The sequence below is a fragment of the Haliotis rufescens genome, unplaced genomic scaffold (genome assembly GCF_023055435.1).
Source record: "Haliotis rufescens isolate VD_foot unplaced genomic scaffold, xgHalRufe1.0.p SCAF_179, whole genome shotgun sequence".
Taxonomy (NCBI): Eukaryota; Metazoa; Mollusca; class Gastropoda; order Lepetellida; family Haliotidae; genus Haliotis; species Haliotis rufescens.
The window spans coordinates 105,642-122,853 of record NW_025963867.1 but is presented as its reverse complement, the minus strand read 5'-3'; the positions used below and the strand labels follow the sequence as shown (position 1 = coordinate 122,853).

General features: G+C 43.2%; 1 protein-coding gene across 4 annotated transcripts in view; it reads left to right on the top strand.

Moving 5' to 3' along the window:
• LOC124150334 (triple functional domain protein-like) overlaps positions 1-17,212 on the top strand; it is a 110,049-nt gene that overhangs the window by 20,652 nt on the left and 72,185 nt on the right. For 3 of the 4 annotated variants that reach the window (XM_048397922.1, XM_048397919.1, XM_048397921.1), the window contains exons 13-14: positions 6,784-6,975; positions 8,691-8,872. In XM_048397922.1, coding sequence (XP_048253879.1) covers positions 6,784-6,975; positions 8,691-8,872 — 374 coding nt within the window. The remainder of the gene's footprint in view (positions 1-6,783; positions 6,976-8,690; positions 8,873-17,212) is intronic. The other variant, XM_048397920.1, reaches the window with a different exon arrangement.

The following is a 17,212-nucleotide window of genomic DNA, read 5'->3' as shown; positions in this document are numbered from 1 at the left end:
AGATTATTTTGACATATTGATATGTTATGTCAAGAGTCATGCTCATGTGTTCTCACTTAACTCAAGAAGAACTCAAGAAGGATGTACAGTAGATGAGCGACCCTTGGTACATTGCTTCCTCAGATTGGGAAAGGTCATAGGTTATATTAGGTCAGTGTCACGGTGAGGGAGGGGCGGTGGGGTAGCCTAGTGGTTAAAGTGTTTGCTCATCATGCCAAGGGCCCGGGTTCGATTCCCCACATGGTACAAAGTGTTAAGCCAATTTCTGGTGTCCTCTGACGTGATATTGCTGGAATATAACTAAAAGCAGCGTAAAACCTCACTCACTCACTCACTCACTCACTCACTCACTCACAGTGAAGGTCACTCACTCTCTCACTCACTCACTCACTCACTCACAGTGAAGGTCACTCTCTCACTCACTCACACACTCACTCTCTCACTCACAGTGAAGGTCACTCACTCACTCACTCACTCACTCACTCACTCACTCACTCACTCACTCACTCACTCACTCACTCACTCACTCACTCACTCTCTCACTTACTCACTCACTCACTCACTCACAGTGAAGGTCACTCACTCTCTCACTCACTCACTCACTCACAGTGAAGGTCACTCTCTCACTCACTCACTCACTCACTCACTCTCTCACTCACAGTGAAGGTCACTCACTCACTCACTCACTCACTCTCTCACTTACTCACTCACTCACTCACTCACTCACAGTGAAGGTCACTCACTCTCTCACTCACTCACTCACTCACTCACTCACAGTGAAGGTCACTCTCTCACTCACTCACTCACTCTCTCACTCACAGTGAAGGTCACTCACTCACTCACTCACTCACAGTGAAGGTCACTCATAGAGTTTACTATTTTCACCTACATGCTTTTTTCTTCACACATTGTAAAAGTCTAATTGGTATAAGTTGGTTAGATCGTTTCAAGACATGTATGACAACCTATGCCAGGTCACAATGACCTACTTTCAATGAGAAGCATATGCCATGTCATTCCACCGAGGGACATTGTATTTGGATTATATGATGGGTGTTTTTGAAATACTTGCAACTGGTATTGAAGGCCAAATTCACTTCAAGGTCATCGTTCTACAATACATTCACTTCACAATAGCTCAAGAAGTATTGTTATTGAATGAAATTTGGTAATCATCTTTAGGGGGGGTGACGTTTTGAGAATCTTCATGGAAGGTCAGGGTCATTTGTAAGGCACTTTGTGTACTGAATAACAGACCCGTGAAGACCTGTGAAGATCCGGGGTAGAACAGGTCTTCAGCAGCCCATGCTTGCCGTAACAGGCGACCATGCTTGTGATAAGAGGCAACTAACGGAATCGGGTGGTCAGACTCGCTGACTTGGTTGATGTATGTCATCGTATCCCAATTGTGTGGATCAGTGCTCATGATGTCAATCACTGGATTGTCTGGTCCAGACTGGAATATTTACAGACAGCTGTGTTTTAGCTGGAATATTGCTATGTGCAGCTTTAAACAACAAACAAACAAACAATGATAGCACTTAAAGTCAATAAATCAATTGTTAAATCAGTTTCCGATCAATAGTATCAATTTCAGTTAGGAATATCGATAGTTTTGATTGTATTTACCATATTAATAAAATACACGCAATGCTGTTTTTCTTTTGATCATGAGAGGTAGTAATTTACACATGGTAATGTGGAAGTTTCTTTTTCTTAAATTATTAGGGTAAAAAAAACCAAATCAGTCATATCTCAAACTTTACTTTTTATTTGTTGTTATGGCTATCACATTCAAAGAAAACTTCAGTTCCAAGGTTTAATTCAACTCTAAAATCCATCTAAAATGATACACTGAAAACTATCGATATGTATCGCAATAGTTGCTTGCAATATCAATAGTTATCGCAAAAAGTTCTTTCAATATCAATAGCTATCGCAATAGTGATTTCCAGACCAATAGTCACCCCTACTGTTCTACCTACCTACCTACTGTTCATGTATGGCAGCCAGATTAGGCTGGGACAGAAACAACGCCTCTGTCTGTCTGTCTGTCTGTCTGGCTGTCTGGCTGGCTGGCTGGCTGTCTGTCTGGCTGTCTGGCTGTCTGGCTGTCTGGCTGTCTGTCTGGCTGTCTGTCTGGCTGGCTGGCTGTCTGTCTGGCTGTCTGGCTGTCTGGCTGGCTGGCTGGCTGTCTGTCTGTCTGTCTCTCTGTCTGTCTGTCTCTCTGTCTGTCTGTCTCTCTGTCTGTCTGTCTCTCTGTCTGTCTCTCTGTCTGTCTGTCTGGCTGTCTGTCTGTCTGTCTGTCTGTCTGTCTGTCTCTCTGTCTGTCTGTCTCTCTGTCTCTCTGTCTGTCTGTCTCTCTGTCTGTCTCTCTGTCTGTCTGGCTGGCTGGCTGGCTGGCTGGCTGTCTGGCTGTCTGGCTGTCTGGCTGGCTGGCTGTCTGTCTGTCTCTCTGTCTGTCTGTCTGGCTGGCTGGCTGGCTGGCTGGCTGTCTGTCTGTCTGGCTGTCTGTCTCTCTGTCTCTCTGTCTGTCTGTCTCTCTGTCTGTCTGGCTGTCTGTCTGTCTGTCTGTCTGTCTGTCTGGCTGTCTGTCTGTCTGGCTGGCTGGCTGTCTGGCACGCTGGCTGGCTGTCTGTCTGTCTGTCTGTCTGGCTGTCTGTCTGTCTGGCTGGCTGTCTGTCTGTCTGGCTGTCTGTCTGTCTGGCTGGCTGGCTGGCTGGCTGGCTGGCTGGCTGGCTGGCTGGCTGGCTGTCTGTCTGGCTGGCTGGCTGGCTGGCTGGCTGGCTGGCTGGCAGTCTGGCTGTCTGTCTGTCTGGCTGTCTGTCTGTCACCCCTACTGTTCTACCTATCTACCTACTGTTCATGTATGGCAGCCAGATTAGGCTGGGACAGAAACAACGCCTCTGTCTGTCTGTCTGGCTGGCTGGCTGGCTGTCTGGCTGTCTGGCTGGCTGGCTGGCTGGCTGTCTGGCTGTCTGTCTGTCTGGCTGTCTGTCTGTCTATCTGGCTGGCTGTCTGGCTGGCTGGCTGGCTGTCTGGCTGGCTGGCTGGCTGGCTGGCTGGCTGGCTGTCTGTCTGTCTGTCTGTCTCTCTGTCTGTCTCTCTGTCTCTCTGTCTGTCTGTAAGTTCTAGAAAGGATGTGAACATGAATGGATTGCTTCCACATTCCTGGGGAAGCCCCTGGGAATTCCCAGGCACAAATAAGTACAGAGCTGATGTTGATGATCATGTTGATCACTTTGACACTACATGGTGTTTGATTGCATGACCGTGCGAAAATATCACTGTGAACTATCACGACAGTCAACAGTCTCGGAAAGTACTGCAGCACCTAGTCATACCATCTGTTTCATCACTTGGCAATCATAGGCCATTTCAGTATTGATGAAGAACGCATCATCTGGTACTGTAACGGTACAGTGAACAGTGTTGTGTCCTGATACGAGGCCCGCCATACAATACATGGATTTACAAGCCCTGTATGACGATACATATGATACATTGATTCACAAGCCCTGTATCACGATACATAGGATACATTGATTTACAAGCCTTGTATCACGATACATAGGATACATTGATTCACAAGCCCTGTATCACGATACATAGGATACATTGATTTACAAGCCCTGTATTACGATACATAGGATACATTGATTTACAAGCCCTGTATCACGATACATTGATTCACAAGCCCTGTATCACGATACATATGATACATTGATTTACAAGCCTGTATCACGATACATATGATACATTGATTAACAAGCCTTGTATCACGATACATAGGATACATTGATTCACAAGCCCTGTATCACGATACATAGGATACATTGATTTACAAGCCTTGTATCACGATACATACGATATATTGATTTACAAGCCTTGTATCATGATACATAGGATACATTGATTTACAAGCCCTGTATCATGATACATAGGATACATTGATTTACAAGCCCTGTATCACAATACATACAATACATTGATTTACAAGCCCTGTATCATGATACATAGGATACATTGATTTACAAGCCCTGTATCACGATACATACAATACATGGATTTACAAGCCCTGTATCATGATACATAGGATACATTGATTTACAAGCCCTGTATCACGATACATAGGATACATTGATTAACAAGCCCTGTATCACGATACATATGATACATGGATTTACAAGCCCTGTATCACGATACATATGATGCATTTAATTTACAAGCCCTGTATCACGATACATATGGTACATTGATTCACATGCCCTGTATCACGATACATAGGATACATGGATTTACAAGCCCTGTATCACGATACATATGATACATTAATTTACAAGCCCTGTATCACGATACATATGGTACATTGATTCACATGCCCTGTATCACGATACATAGGATACATTGATTCACAAGCCCTGTATCACGATACATATGATACATTGGTTTACAAGCCCTGTATCACGATACATATGATACATTGATTCACAAGCCCTGTATCACGATACATATGATACATTGATTCACAAGCCCAGTATCACGATACATATGATACATTGATTTACAAGCCCTGTATCACGATACATATGATACATTGATTCACATGCCCTGTATCATGATACATAGGATACATTGATTTACAAGCCCTGTATCACGATACATAGGATACATTGATTTACGAGCCCTCTAGCCTTTATGTTTCTGCCCTGTGACTGAACCAGTGTGATGACTGAACCAGTGTGATGACTGAACCATTGTCAGGACTGAACCATTTTTGTAACTGAAGCAGTGCCATGACTGAACCATTGTCATGACTGAACCAGTGCCGTGTTTGAACCATTGTCATGACTGAACCAGTGCCGTGTTTGAACCATTGTCATGACTGAATCAGTGCCGTGTTTGAACCCTTGTCATGACTGAACCAGTGCCGGGACTGAACCAGTGTGATGACTGAACCAGTGCCGGGACTGAACCAGTGTTGTGACTGAACCAGTGCCGGGACTGAACCAGTGTGATGACTGAACCAGTGCCGGGACTGAACCAGTGTGATGACTGAACCAGTGCCGGGACTGAACCAGTGTTGTGACTGAACCAGTGTTGTGACTGAACCAGTGTTGTGACTGAACCAGTGCCGGGACTGAACCAGTGTGATGACTGAACCAGTGTTGTGACTGAACCAGTGTTGTGACTGAACCAGTGCCGGGACTGAACCAGTGTGATGACTGAACCAGTGCCGGGACTGAACCGGTGTCTGACTGAACCAGTGTTGTGACTGAACCAGTGTCTGACTGAACCAGTGTTGTGACTGAACCAGTGTGAAGACTGAACCAGTGTGATGACTGAACCATTGTCAGGACTGAACCATTTTTGTAACTGAAGCAGTGCCATGACTGAACCATTGTCATGACTGAACCAGTGCCGTGTTTGAACCATTGTCATGACTGAACCAGTGTGATGACTGAACCATTGTCATGACTGAACCAGTATTGTGACTGAACCAGTGCCATGTTTGAACCATTGTCATGACTGAACCAGTGCTGTGTCTGAACATCGTCATGTTTGTGTCCCCATGTCAGTGGTGGACAGAGCCAGGAGTGAGCTGCTGGTGCTGTGTGAGAGTGCTTCAAGCCAGTCAGGCTTACTGCCACCACAGGGAAGAAGTCAGAATTAACAGATTTCATAACAAGATTGCTGTAAATGATTGTTGACATGAACTTATCACAGATTTAAACTTGAAAGTCAATATTGTCAAAGTGTTATTTATGTTGTTTTAATCTTCCAGTAATACAGTTGGTTTATCTGATGCAATGTGTTACACATATTTCTAAAGAAATATTTTATGTTGTTTGTGAAAAAGAGGTTCTGCTCTTTTCTTTTTCATCTGTAAACTAAATTACATTGAAAAACCAAAATAGTTGCTTTAACTGTTTCAAAATCACATTCCATGAGAATTGTGAATAGAATGTCCTGTGGCCCTGCCCTGTTAATGAGCCCTCCGAGGACCTGAAGTGTAGGAGCACCCTACTGTTGCGAAATCTCCACATCCACATTGTAATGCAATTAAGATGTCTATCTCTGGGGGCCTACATCACTGGGCTCAACTCAAGAAACTTCTTCCACAAATCTCAACAAAAAAGTATTATGCTTTCCTGATATTTGATCTCTTTTAAACAAATGAGAGAAAAAATTGAATTAACTATTGGTGTGAACTCCGTAATTTGAGTCTGGTGCTTGACCTGGGAGGACCTGATAGTGGAGATAATTGCAGAAGACAAGTGCTGGGAGTGTGATAAGGGGGGAAACTGGAACCCGAGCCGGGACACCAGGCTCTCCTTGATGGCTCCACTCCAGCAAGTGCCACTGTATACAAACAAACCTGCTTGTGCTGCTTTTTCATAGACTTAGTTATAAGTGCATACATGTTGTGAAAGATGTGTGTAAAGTAGCTGGTAGTTGTGGAACAGTGTGTTGTTGACAGTGTCTGGGGACACTGCCGTGTGATGCTCCTGTGTGGACTGGAGTTCACAGACAAGCCATCAGTTCCACGGGACAGTTGTAGAACAATGTCTGGGGCCTGTGAAGTATGACTCCTTGTTGTTATAAACGGATGTGACGTGGGTTCAGCAATGAATTTTGATTTTGTTGTATCTATTTTTCACTTTCAAAAACTAAAGGGCTGGACATGATTCTAAGGTGCACCAATTCTGTAAAATGCTTTCAGGACAATTTAAGATGTGAGAACTAGCTGACACTGTATCACTTCATGTGCCTGTATTGCAGAATACTGTGACCAACGCGGAGAAGTTGTTGGCCGCGGCGGACGAGCTGGCACAGACGGGGGAGTGTGACCCGAAGGAGATCTATAGTGAAGCACAGGAGTTGGAGGAACGCATGCACAACTTTGTGTCGGCCTTGGAGCAGCGCCGAGCTATCCTGGACATGACCGTGTCCTTCTACACACACGTGCACGAGGTGAGACATGACACGTGTTGTTTCTGTAGTAGTTCACTGTGGACAGCTGTAAGTGTAAGTGTGGTTGCCATGTAGTCCTGTGGTGGGATTCGAACCAGGACCTTCTGTTCGGATGCCTCATCCGATGACCAGAGAGGTTAGCCCCGCCAGCCCTGCTACATCAACATGACAGAAGAGTTGTGAGTGAGTGAGTTGGGTTTAATTCCGCTTTTAACAGTATTCCAGTTATATCAAGGCGTTACAGCTTAATGTGGGAGGAAAGCCCGAAGTGATGCAGGTCTAAGATGCTGACAACCCTAGAACCATAATTGGGGCGAACCAGGATTCGAACCCACAATCAGAAGAGTAGAAGATGTAATACAATAATAATCATTCCTACGTTGGTCCTCTGAGTTGAAGTGTGTGTGTGTCTGTGTGTGTGTCTGTGTGTGTGTCTGTGTGTGTGTGTGTGTGTCTGTGTCTGTGTCTCTGTGAGTGTGTCTGTGTCTGTGTGTGTCTGTCTGTGTGTGTGTGTGTGTGTCTGTGTCTGTGTGTTGGGGGTGGGCAGTCTTAGTGTGTCAGTGGTGAGGATTGTCTCATTCAGGGTATCTTTTGTGGCTTTGTTTTCATCTTTTATGGTTCTACTCCAGCTGCTATGTAACCATAGTCAAGCAACGCCATGTGCTGTTGTAGAGTGTTCTTACAGTGAATGCACAATCTCGGTATGAAACAGTTTCCAGCATACTTGTGTAGATTGTGAGGAACTTGCAGTTGATTACATTTAGGAGCTGTCAATATTATAGAGAGCAAGTGCTATAACAGCCATATCAGAATTGTCAGTATAGTAGAGAGCAAGTGCTATAACAGCTATATCAGAATTGTCAGTATAGTAGAGAGCAAGTGCTATAACAGGCATATCAGAATTGTCAGTATAGTAGAGAGCAAGTGCTATAACAGCCATATCAGAGTTGTCAGTATAGTAGAGAGCAAGTGCTATAACAGGCATATCAGAATTGTCAGTATAGTAGAGAGCAAGTGCTATAACAGCCATATCAGAGTTGTCAGTATAGTAGAGAGCAAGTGCTATAACAGGCATATCAGAATTGTCAGTATAGTAGAGAGCAAGTGCTATAACAGCTATATCAGAATTGTCAGTATAGTAGAGAGCAAGTGCTACAACAGCCATATCAGAATTGTCAGTATAGTAGAGAGCAAGTGCTATAACAGCCATATCAGAATTGTCAGTATAGTAGAGAGCAAGTGCTATAACAGCCATAACAGAATTGAACTTGGAGTAGAATAAGTATATACAGCAGTCCACAGTCGACATCCCAGCTTTGTAGGCCTGGAGACATTTCTTGCCAACACCTGTTACTTTTCACTTTCATATGTTACAATAGTTCTATTATTGTTGATGTTGCATGTGTGTAAAACTATATTTATTGTATTTTGTCTTTGATTTTATCATCATTCATCTGAAGAATTAATCGTGTAAAGAATTGTTCCTCAAATCACTTTTTTATGCACATTTATGATATTATTATTTGAAATAAATCATATTCATATTATTCTTTTTGATTCAGACTTACACCTTTTCCTTTCTGTGTGCTTCTCAAAATAACTTTTCCACACCATTTTGTAAATGACGTTTTATGTAAGCGTTGTGTTGTGTGTGTTGTGTTTGAAGATGTGTTGTTTTCCGCTTCCTGATACGTGTTGTAAACACACTATACAAGTTTTCGCTGCAGTTGACATCCTGGCTGGAGGAGTTGCAGCAGGAGCTCCAGAGCTCAGAGATCGCGGACTCCGTGGAAGGGGCGGAGCAACTTCTCGCCCAGTTCAACCAGCAAAGGGAGACAACCATTGAAGCTGCCTACAACACTGTTGGAGAGGGAGAGACTCTTGTCGAACACTTCAGGTAATGGACAAAATCAATCTTTTAACATTTCTCACATTAAGTCTGTTGTTTGCCTGGAACAACTTACCAATGTTTGATACTAAGTGAGTGAAAAACCCATTGCCCATCAAGTACCAGACACTTCCTAATGTAGGTGTGGAGATCAATTCCACAGTTTCTGTCAGCTGTGTAACCTTTCTGTGGTGATGAAGTCATATGTCTGTCAACTGTGGCACCCTTTGTCTTGATGAACTTTTAGATCTGTTTACTGTTTTGTTTGTTTGTTGTTTAGCGCTGCACTCAGCATTATTCCACCTATATGACAGCAGTCTGTTAATAATCGAGTCTAGACCAGACAATCCAGTGATTGATGTCATGAGCATCAATCCACGCCATTGGAATACGATGACATGCATCAACCAAGTCAGCAAGCCTGACCTGGTCCTGTTATTCGCCTCTTGCGACAAGCATAGTCACCTTTTAAGGCAAGCATGGGTTTACTGCAGGCCTTTTGTGATGAACTTGTAGTTTTGTTTACTCTTCTGTGGTGATGAACTTGTAGTTTTGTTTACTCTTCTGTGGTGATGAACTTGTAGTTTTGTTTACTCTTCTGTGGTGATGAACTTGTAGTTTTGTTTACTCTTCTGTGGTGATGAACTTGTAGTTTTGTTTACTCTTCTGTGGTGATAAACTTGTAGTTTTGTTTACTCTTCTGTGGTGATAAACTTGTAGTTTTGTTTACTCGTCTGTGGTGATGATCACTGTGATCCTGGCACAGTTAGGCTGGTTAGGCACATCATCAGCTCAGGGCACTTGCCCCCTCTACACGCAGCCCAGACAGAGAATGGGACTTCTCCCAGGAAGCGCTGCCAAGTCAAACCCACCCAAAACTTTTCGGAGAATGTTAACTCTTTCAACACCGTAGGCCGGTATACCGGCCAAGAAGCATTGAGTCCCCAGACACTGTAGGCCGGTATACCGGCCAAGAAGCATTGAGTCCCCAGACACTGTAGGCCGGTATACCGGCCAGGAAGCATTGAGTCCCCAGACACTGTAGGCCGGTATACCGGCCAAGAAGCATTGAGTCCCCAGACACTGTAGGCCGGTATACCGGCCAGGAAGCATTGAGTCCCCAGACACTGTAGGCCGGTATACCGGCCAAGAAGCATTGAGTCCCCAGACACTGTAGGCCGGTATACCGGCCAAGAAGCATTGAGTCCCCAGACACTGTAGGCCGGTATACCGGCCAGGAAGCATTGAGTCCCCAGACACTGTAGGCCGGTATACCGGCCAAGAAGCATTGAGTCCCCAGACACTGTAGGCCGGTATACCGGCCAGGAAGCATTGAGTCCCCAGACACTGTAGGCCGGTATACCGGCCAAGAAGCATTGAGTCCCCAGACACTGTAGGCCGGTATACCGGCCAGGAAGCATTGAGTCCCCAGACACTGTAGGCCGGTATACCGGCCAAGAAGCATTGAGTCCCCAGACACTGTAGGCCGGTATACCGGCCAAGCCGTAGTCACGTCAAAATAGTATATATTTTTATGGACCTACCTGTAATATCATTCATTTATTAAATCTATCACATTTCACAATGTCTAAAATACGTATCATTTTTTATCGATAAATTAAAAAATTATTCACTATTTCCCGCGATGTTATTGAAAATGAAATTCTCGGACACAATTTTAGACAACAGGTCCACATCGAACATGTCAAAGAGCAAAATAAAGACATTTTAAACAAATCTTTAAATATATTATACAAAGTAATAAATAAAATCAACAAAAATATATCTAAAAGTAATCAAACTTACATCTAAGTTATTATTTCCATATTTTCGTGCGATCGCGTGTAATGTAAGTCAAATGACATCTTGGCTTTCGTCGCCTTGAATTCTCGGTTCGGACACAATGTTTAATGCAAAAATATATGCATGAAAAATCTTTGTCACAGCTCGTAACCTAGCACGATACATACACGAAGTTCAATGTTTTTAATATATATCGTGATTTCCTGCTTAAAACGTTCAGAATAACACGATTTAACAAAAATCTTTCGTCAACTTCTGAAATTTTTCAAACACGAGCTTGGTATCACAGCTGTAATTTGATTGGCTGCCTTAGGTCACGTGCTCAAATTTGACCAATCACAAACCTTGTAGCAGATTTCGGCAAGAAAGCGTCATTAGAAACCAATTTTAATCTAATGAAATCTCTTGTTATAACTACGGAAAAAAACCAGGCGATGTTAAGAGCGTGTAGATGAAGGAATAAGCTTTCCAGCGATGTGTCATATGCCATTCTTCCACGAAAATGTTATTCATACGAAGTCTCGAAAACGGGGGTATTTCTTCATATTACTGAGCGGACAGCCGCTGTTATGGGGAAATGGGTGATGACAGATACTATTTATAATTCTTTTTAAAATGATTTTCCAATTACGTAAACAATGAAAATAAAACAGAAATAGGTAAGTGGATTTTATGAAACCTTATATTTGCCGAAAATCGTCAAGTTTTCGCTTCCTTGGTCCTTAATCTGGATGTTAACTACGTGTTAGCTTACATTTTTTATTTACAACGAACTTAATTAAGTTGTAAATGCATTATTTTAAATAATGTGAAAAACATAACTTTCATATTTATAAACCATAGGATCAGACCTTTCAAATGGTTTATAACATGTAGTAGCAAATATATTTTACAAGCAGGTATTTTCTTTGATAAATGTTGGCTTCATCGATCACACAAGAGTCTCTGGGAACTCTGTGTCCCAGCAGTAAACACTTCTGGTTGACTGGTCCCCAACACTGCAGCCTTCTGCATTACCCAGATTGTCAGAAGGGCTGTATTCCTGGTAGCAAACCCAGGTACTCTCCCAATGTCAGTCAACAGATTGGGAGGTACCAAACCAAAGGCACCGTGAACAATGGGGAGTCGGACAACTTGGTACTTGGGATGCAAGCGTGACATTTCGAACGTAAGGTCTGCATATTTGCCATGTTTTTCCTCAATCTTGTCAATCACATTGGTGTCAAAAGGGACAGAAAATTTATTGATATAAATGATTTCATTGGATTTATCAAAAAGGACAAAATCAGGTTTGTTGGCCTGGATACGTGAGAGGCTGTATACGGGCCTATTCCAAAGAAGTTTTTATTTATCATTTTACATATTCTTTGTCGTACCATGGGTGGACCTCTGTGTCAAAACCACAAGCATGGCGAAGATGGTAATAAAATGATCCAGCCACTCCATCATGTCGCTTAAGATGCTGTGTTTGTGCCAAAGCTGGGCATCCACTGGCAATGTGTTGGACAGTCTCATTAAATTCATTACATAATCTACATTTCATATTTACATTTTGATGCAAAATCACACATTGGTGGTTTCAAGTGGGAAGTGACTGGTCCTGAGCAGGAAACAGAAAACCTTCTGTTTCACTTTTCAGTGCCAGCCGACTTCCTCCAAGCAAAGGACTCTGCAGGGTTGCTGACCTCAACACACTGCACATAAACTCAATGCAGTGGTCGTTCAGAAAGCCTCTCCTTAAAAAACTGTATTATTATTATTATTATTATCATTATCATTATTATTATTATTTTATGTTTTCATCAACTTGTAGGCATGCACATCACAAACACAACTCGGGTCTGTCTGGAATAAATACCAGACTGGAATGGTTTAAATGTTAACAAGACATGATTGATTTCCATGTCGTGGTCATGTATTGATTACCTGTGTTGACTGATCAGCCAAAAGGGGGGGGACGGTGGAGGAGAGGGAGACGTGTAGTCAGCAACTCGCTGCAGCTGTTGTAAGGAGGGAAGTCTCTTGCTTTTGTGCACATTTCATCAGTAGCCTGCCAGTATGAGTGATTCCATTTTGATTTGCCCAGTACTGGGACACTTGACTGGCGTAATTAAAAGTAAATAGTCTGGAATGAAATGCAGGTTTGTGTATTAATGTACCAGTTGACGAGAACTTGATGAATATGGAAATGCTACCAGTGCATGGTGAGTGCAAGAGAGCAGCTCAATGAGAGATGTGACAGTGTTGACGTGTGTGGTATAATGCACCTTTCTAGCAGTGGACGGCGCCACTGCCGTGCTCAGTGCAGGGGCTGCGTGTAAAGCCCTGGTGCACCTATTGAGACCGAGCTGCACAAATAACTGCCATTACACCCTCTGACTGACAGACAGAGCAGTCACTCAGGCAATTATTGGTTAATCAATTCTAGAAAATAACCATGTCAACAAGAAAAGTCAGAAATACACTTGTGGATTGTTCTTGTGATAGGCTGCCATTGTTCTGTCTGCTAGGTGCACTCAGGCAGTAATTCATCTGTAGATTAGACTATAATGGAAGTATTGGATTCACGGTTTTTAGTTTATTCAAATGAATATCAGGTCTGATATTTCAATATTTTACCTCCAGAACCTGAATGAAGGTTCCTAATAATTGTACATGACAACTGATTTACCCTGAGGCCTTTTCATTTTCTCGTTCTGCGTCTCTTTCTGATATTTGATGACGTTTATGTGTCAGATGAGGAATGTTCTGTTGTCATCATTCACAAGCAGAAGGAATGTCTTATATACTGGAATAAGTTATTTGTCCAAGTTAAAAGCATTTGGAGAAAGTTCTTCCAGTAATTTTGAGTATTGGATGGACAGCTTTGTTTCACTGTGTATGGCCACACAAAATATATCTGGTGTGATTTTGTTTGTTTGTTGTTTAACGCCGCACTCAGCAATATTCATGCTATATGACGGCGGTCTGTAAATAATCGAGTCTGGACCAGACAATCCAGTGATTGACATCATGTGCATCGATCCACGCAATTGGGATACTATGACATGCATCAACCAAGTCAGCGAACCTGACCACCCGATCCCAATAGTCGCCTCTTACGCCGTCCAATGAATCCTGTCATCCTCCTGTCTGACTAAAGGACCCATTTGAAGATAATGAGAGTCCAGTACAGGGGCAGATCTGTAAACAGGGTTATGCCAGCCTGTGAAGTGCTGGCAAATATAAGGTTTACTTGACAGTCAGGCGCAGTGAGACACACCTGCAGATAGGACAAGTGTTTTGTACACACAGCCTTATGTGGTTGTGTTTGTTGAAGCTGCTCCCGTCAGATGGCAGATTTATGTGCATGTGCTGCACTGTCACTTTACAATGTGTACAATGCATAATAAATGAATATCCACTAGTTGGTATATTCCATGAATATTGCTTTCATAAATATCTGTTTGACATACAGGGAAATATGAACTGGTTGGTTTATAATTACCGGTGTTCTCTTTGAGTTGTGTGTAGTATTTCCAGGGACAAAGCTGTATAATTTGTGAGATGATGTCATAGGCCAACAGTAGTACAAGATGTGTTTGTGCAAGTGGTCCATATCTTTGGCAGCCAACGTTGTGTGCTAGTATTGATGGGCACTGCATTATTAATGAAGGAACCACAGCAATGATTAGCAGGAATCTATGGTCAGTTAACCCTCACAGCCACTCTGTGATCTTCTTGCTGTGTCGGGAGGGTTCAGTTCCCTGACTCATGGTGCCTGTCATCCCCTCCCCTGGTGGATTGTCATGCCTCTCGAAGGAAGGAGCAAGTGTATTCCAGTGTTACTCAACACACTGCACTGGGAGTATAGGCTGGAACTCATCACACACAGAATACAGTTAGTTCCCCTCTTGGTGCCTTATACACTGTTCTCCTCACTCACTCACTCACTCACTCACTCACTCACTCACTCACTTGGTATGTTCCAACTTACACTCTGGCTATACCTTCATGACTGGTCATGTGTAACATGTGGTGATGTTACATGTAACATGTGATGGTTACATGTAGTAATGTTACATGCAGCATTAAACAACAAACAAAACATGTAATGATAGTCACATGTAACATGTGGTGATGGTTACATTTAACATGTGGTGATGTCACATGTAACATGTAGTAATATTACATGTAACATGTGATGTTACATGTAACACATGGTGATGGTTACGTGTAACATGTGGTGATGTCACATGTAACATGTAGTAATATTACATGTAACATGTGATGTTACATGTAACACATGGTGATGTTTACATATAACATGTGGTGATGTCACATGTAACATGTAGTAATATTACATGTAACATGTGATGTTACATGTAACACATGGTGATGGTTACGTATAACATGTGGTGAGGGTTACATGTAACATGTAGTGATGTTACATTAGCTTAACATGTAAGTGTTGATGGTTACATGTAACTTGTGGTGATGAATATTATTGGGGGTCATGTCCTTGTGTCACTCTGAGGCTGGGAGAGGACTACTGCCAGACCTGCAGAGGCCAGGATAGAGGCTACAGTGAGACAATACATACAAGCTTTAAGTGCAGGGGCTTTGGTCATTGGTGCTGGAATCAATAAAGATGCAAGTCGCTGTTTGACTGTTTAGGGGAGTTTGCAAAAATATTACATCTTTATGGTTGTACTTGATATGTGAGTCTTGGATTAAAGGTACAGGTGGTTAGAGCATTCAAGCTGTCATGATTTGAATGTGACCTTGTCACAGTTACAGCGCTCCCTACGCTTGAGTAGCAGTCAGGATCCAGACACCTGCAGCTATAAATGTAAAGCTTTTAGACGACACTCAGCCAACTTACTTCTTGATCACAAACTAATTGACATTGGCATAAGAATGATTTGATTGATGTCTTTATTTGTCAAATCATGTCTATATAGAGGCGAAGACAGATGAGTGAATGGGGTGGAGGTACCCAGGAAATAGAGTACATGGTGTCAGATTTGTTAGGATCCAGTCTTCTGTTGAAAGAGGTAGTTCCAGATCTCTGTACTCTGTTGTTGTGTGTATGAAACTGACTACAGTGTGTAGCCACTCCTACACTTACATGATCTACTTGTCTAAAACCCTACTATAACACGAGTTGGGGGGACTCGCTCCCACTCACGCATGCACGCATCGGTTGGGCAGTTTCTCCTGAGTATCTGGCTGTGTTGGAGGTAGAATGGAAGGTAGATGAGGGAGTTGACTGATTGCCATTGTTCCTTATTGACCTGTGTTATAGTGAGGAGGGATGGTATGCCGTGTAACACACTATAACAGGTAACTCCGTTGAAGCATGTCTGAGATTTCCACCTGAATATCATTCTGTGTGGACAGTGTTCAAACAAGTGGCGTCTGTCCTCCGTGGCTGGGGAAACCATGTGATCTGTACGGACAGACAGCTGCCTCAATGGGATAAGGGATAAGTTGAACCGAAATATTTTAATCTGGATTGTAAGGTCGCGTGTCACTGGTTTGTTGTTGTCGTGGTAGCCGTGCCGTCTGTCCGAGCTGTGGAGGTTCTGCTGTCACTGGGAGCACAATGAGGGGCAGCTCTGCAGGTTAATTAACTACTGGATCATTATCATGGACATGGAATCATTTGGAGGGATTAGATTTGTCCAGTGAGTTGAGATGTGTTTTCCATTCGGCTCAAGTGTCGGTGAGCGTGGAATCAATACACAAACAACAAGACCATCAGAGCCTAACGGAAACATTGCTGTACATCGGTGGATACCTGGTTTGCAGTGGGACGTCCTGTGTTGAGGGAGACTGACATCGTCACTCGTAGTTTACCTGTGTTGAGGGAGACTGACATCATCACTCGTAGTTTACCTGTGCTGAAGAAGACTGACATCGTCACTCGTAGTTTACCTGTGCTGAGGGAGACTGACATCGTCACGTGTAGTTTACCTGTGTTGAGGAAGGCTGACATCGTAACTCATAGTTTACCTGTGTTGAGGGAGACTGACATCATCACTCGTAGTTTACCTGTGTTGAGGGAGGCTGACATCATCACTCGTAGTTTACCTGTGTTGAGGACGACTGACATCGTCACGTGTAGTTTACCTGTGTTGAGGGAGACTGACATCGTCACTCATAGTTTACCTGTGTTGAGGAAGACTGACATCATCACTCGTAGTTTACCTGTGTTGAGGGAGACTGACATCGTCACTCGTAGTTTACCTGTGTAGAGGGAGGCTGACATCGTTACTCGTAGTTTACCTGTGTTGAGGGAGGCTGACATCGTCACTCGTAGTTTACCTGTGTTGAGGAAGGCTGACATCGTCACTCGTAGTTTACCTGTGTTGAGGAAGGCTGACATCGTCACTCGTAGTTTACCTGTGTTGAGGGAGGCTGACATCGTCACGTGTAGTTTACCTGTGCTGAAGAAGACTGACATTGTCACGTGTAGTTTACCTGTGCTGAGGGAGGCTGACATCGTCACTTGTAGTTTACCTGTACTGAGGGAGGCTGACATCGTCACTCTTAGTTTACCTG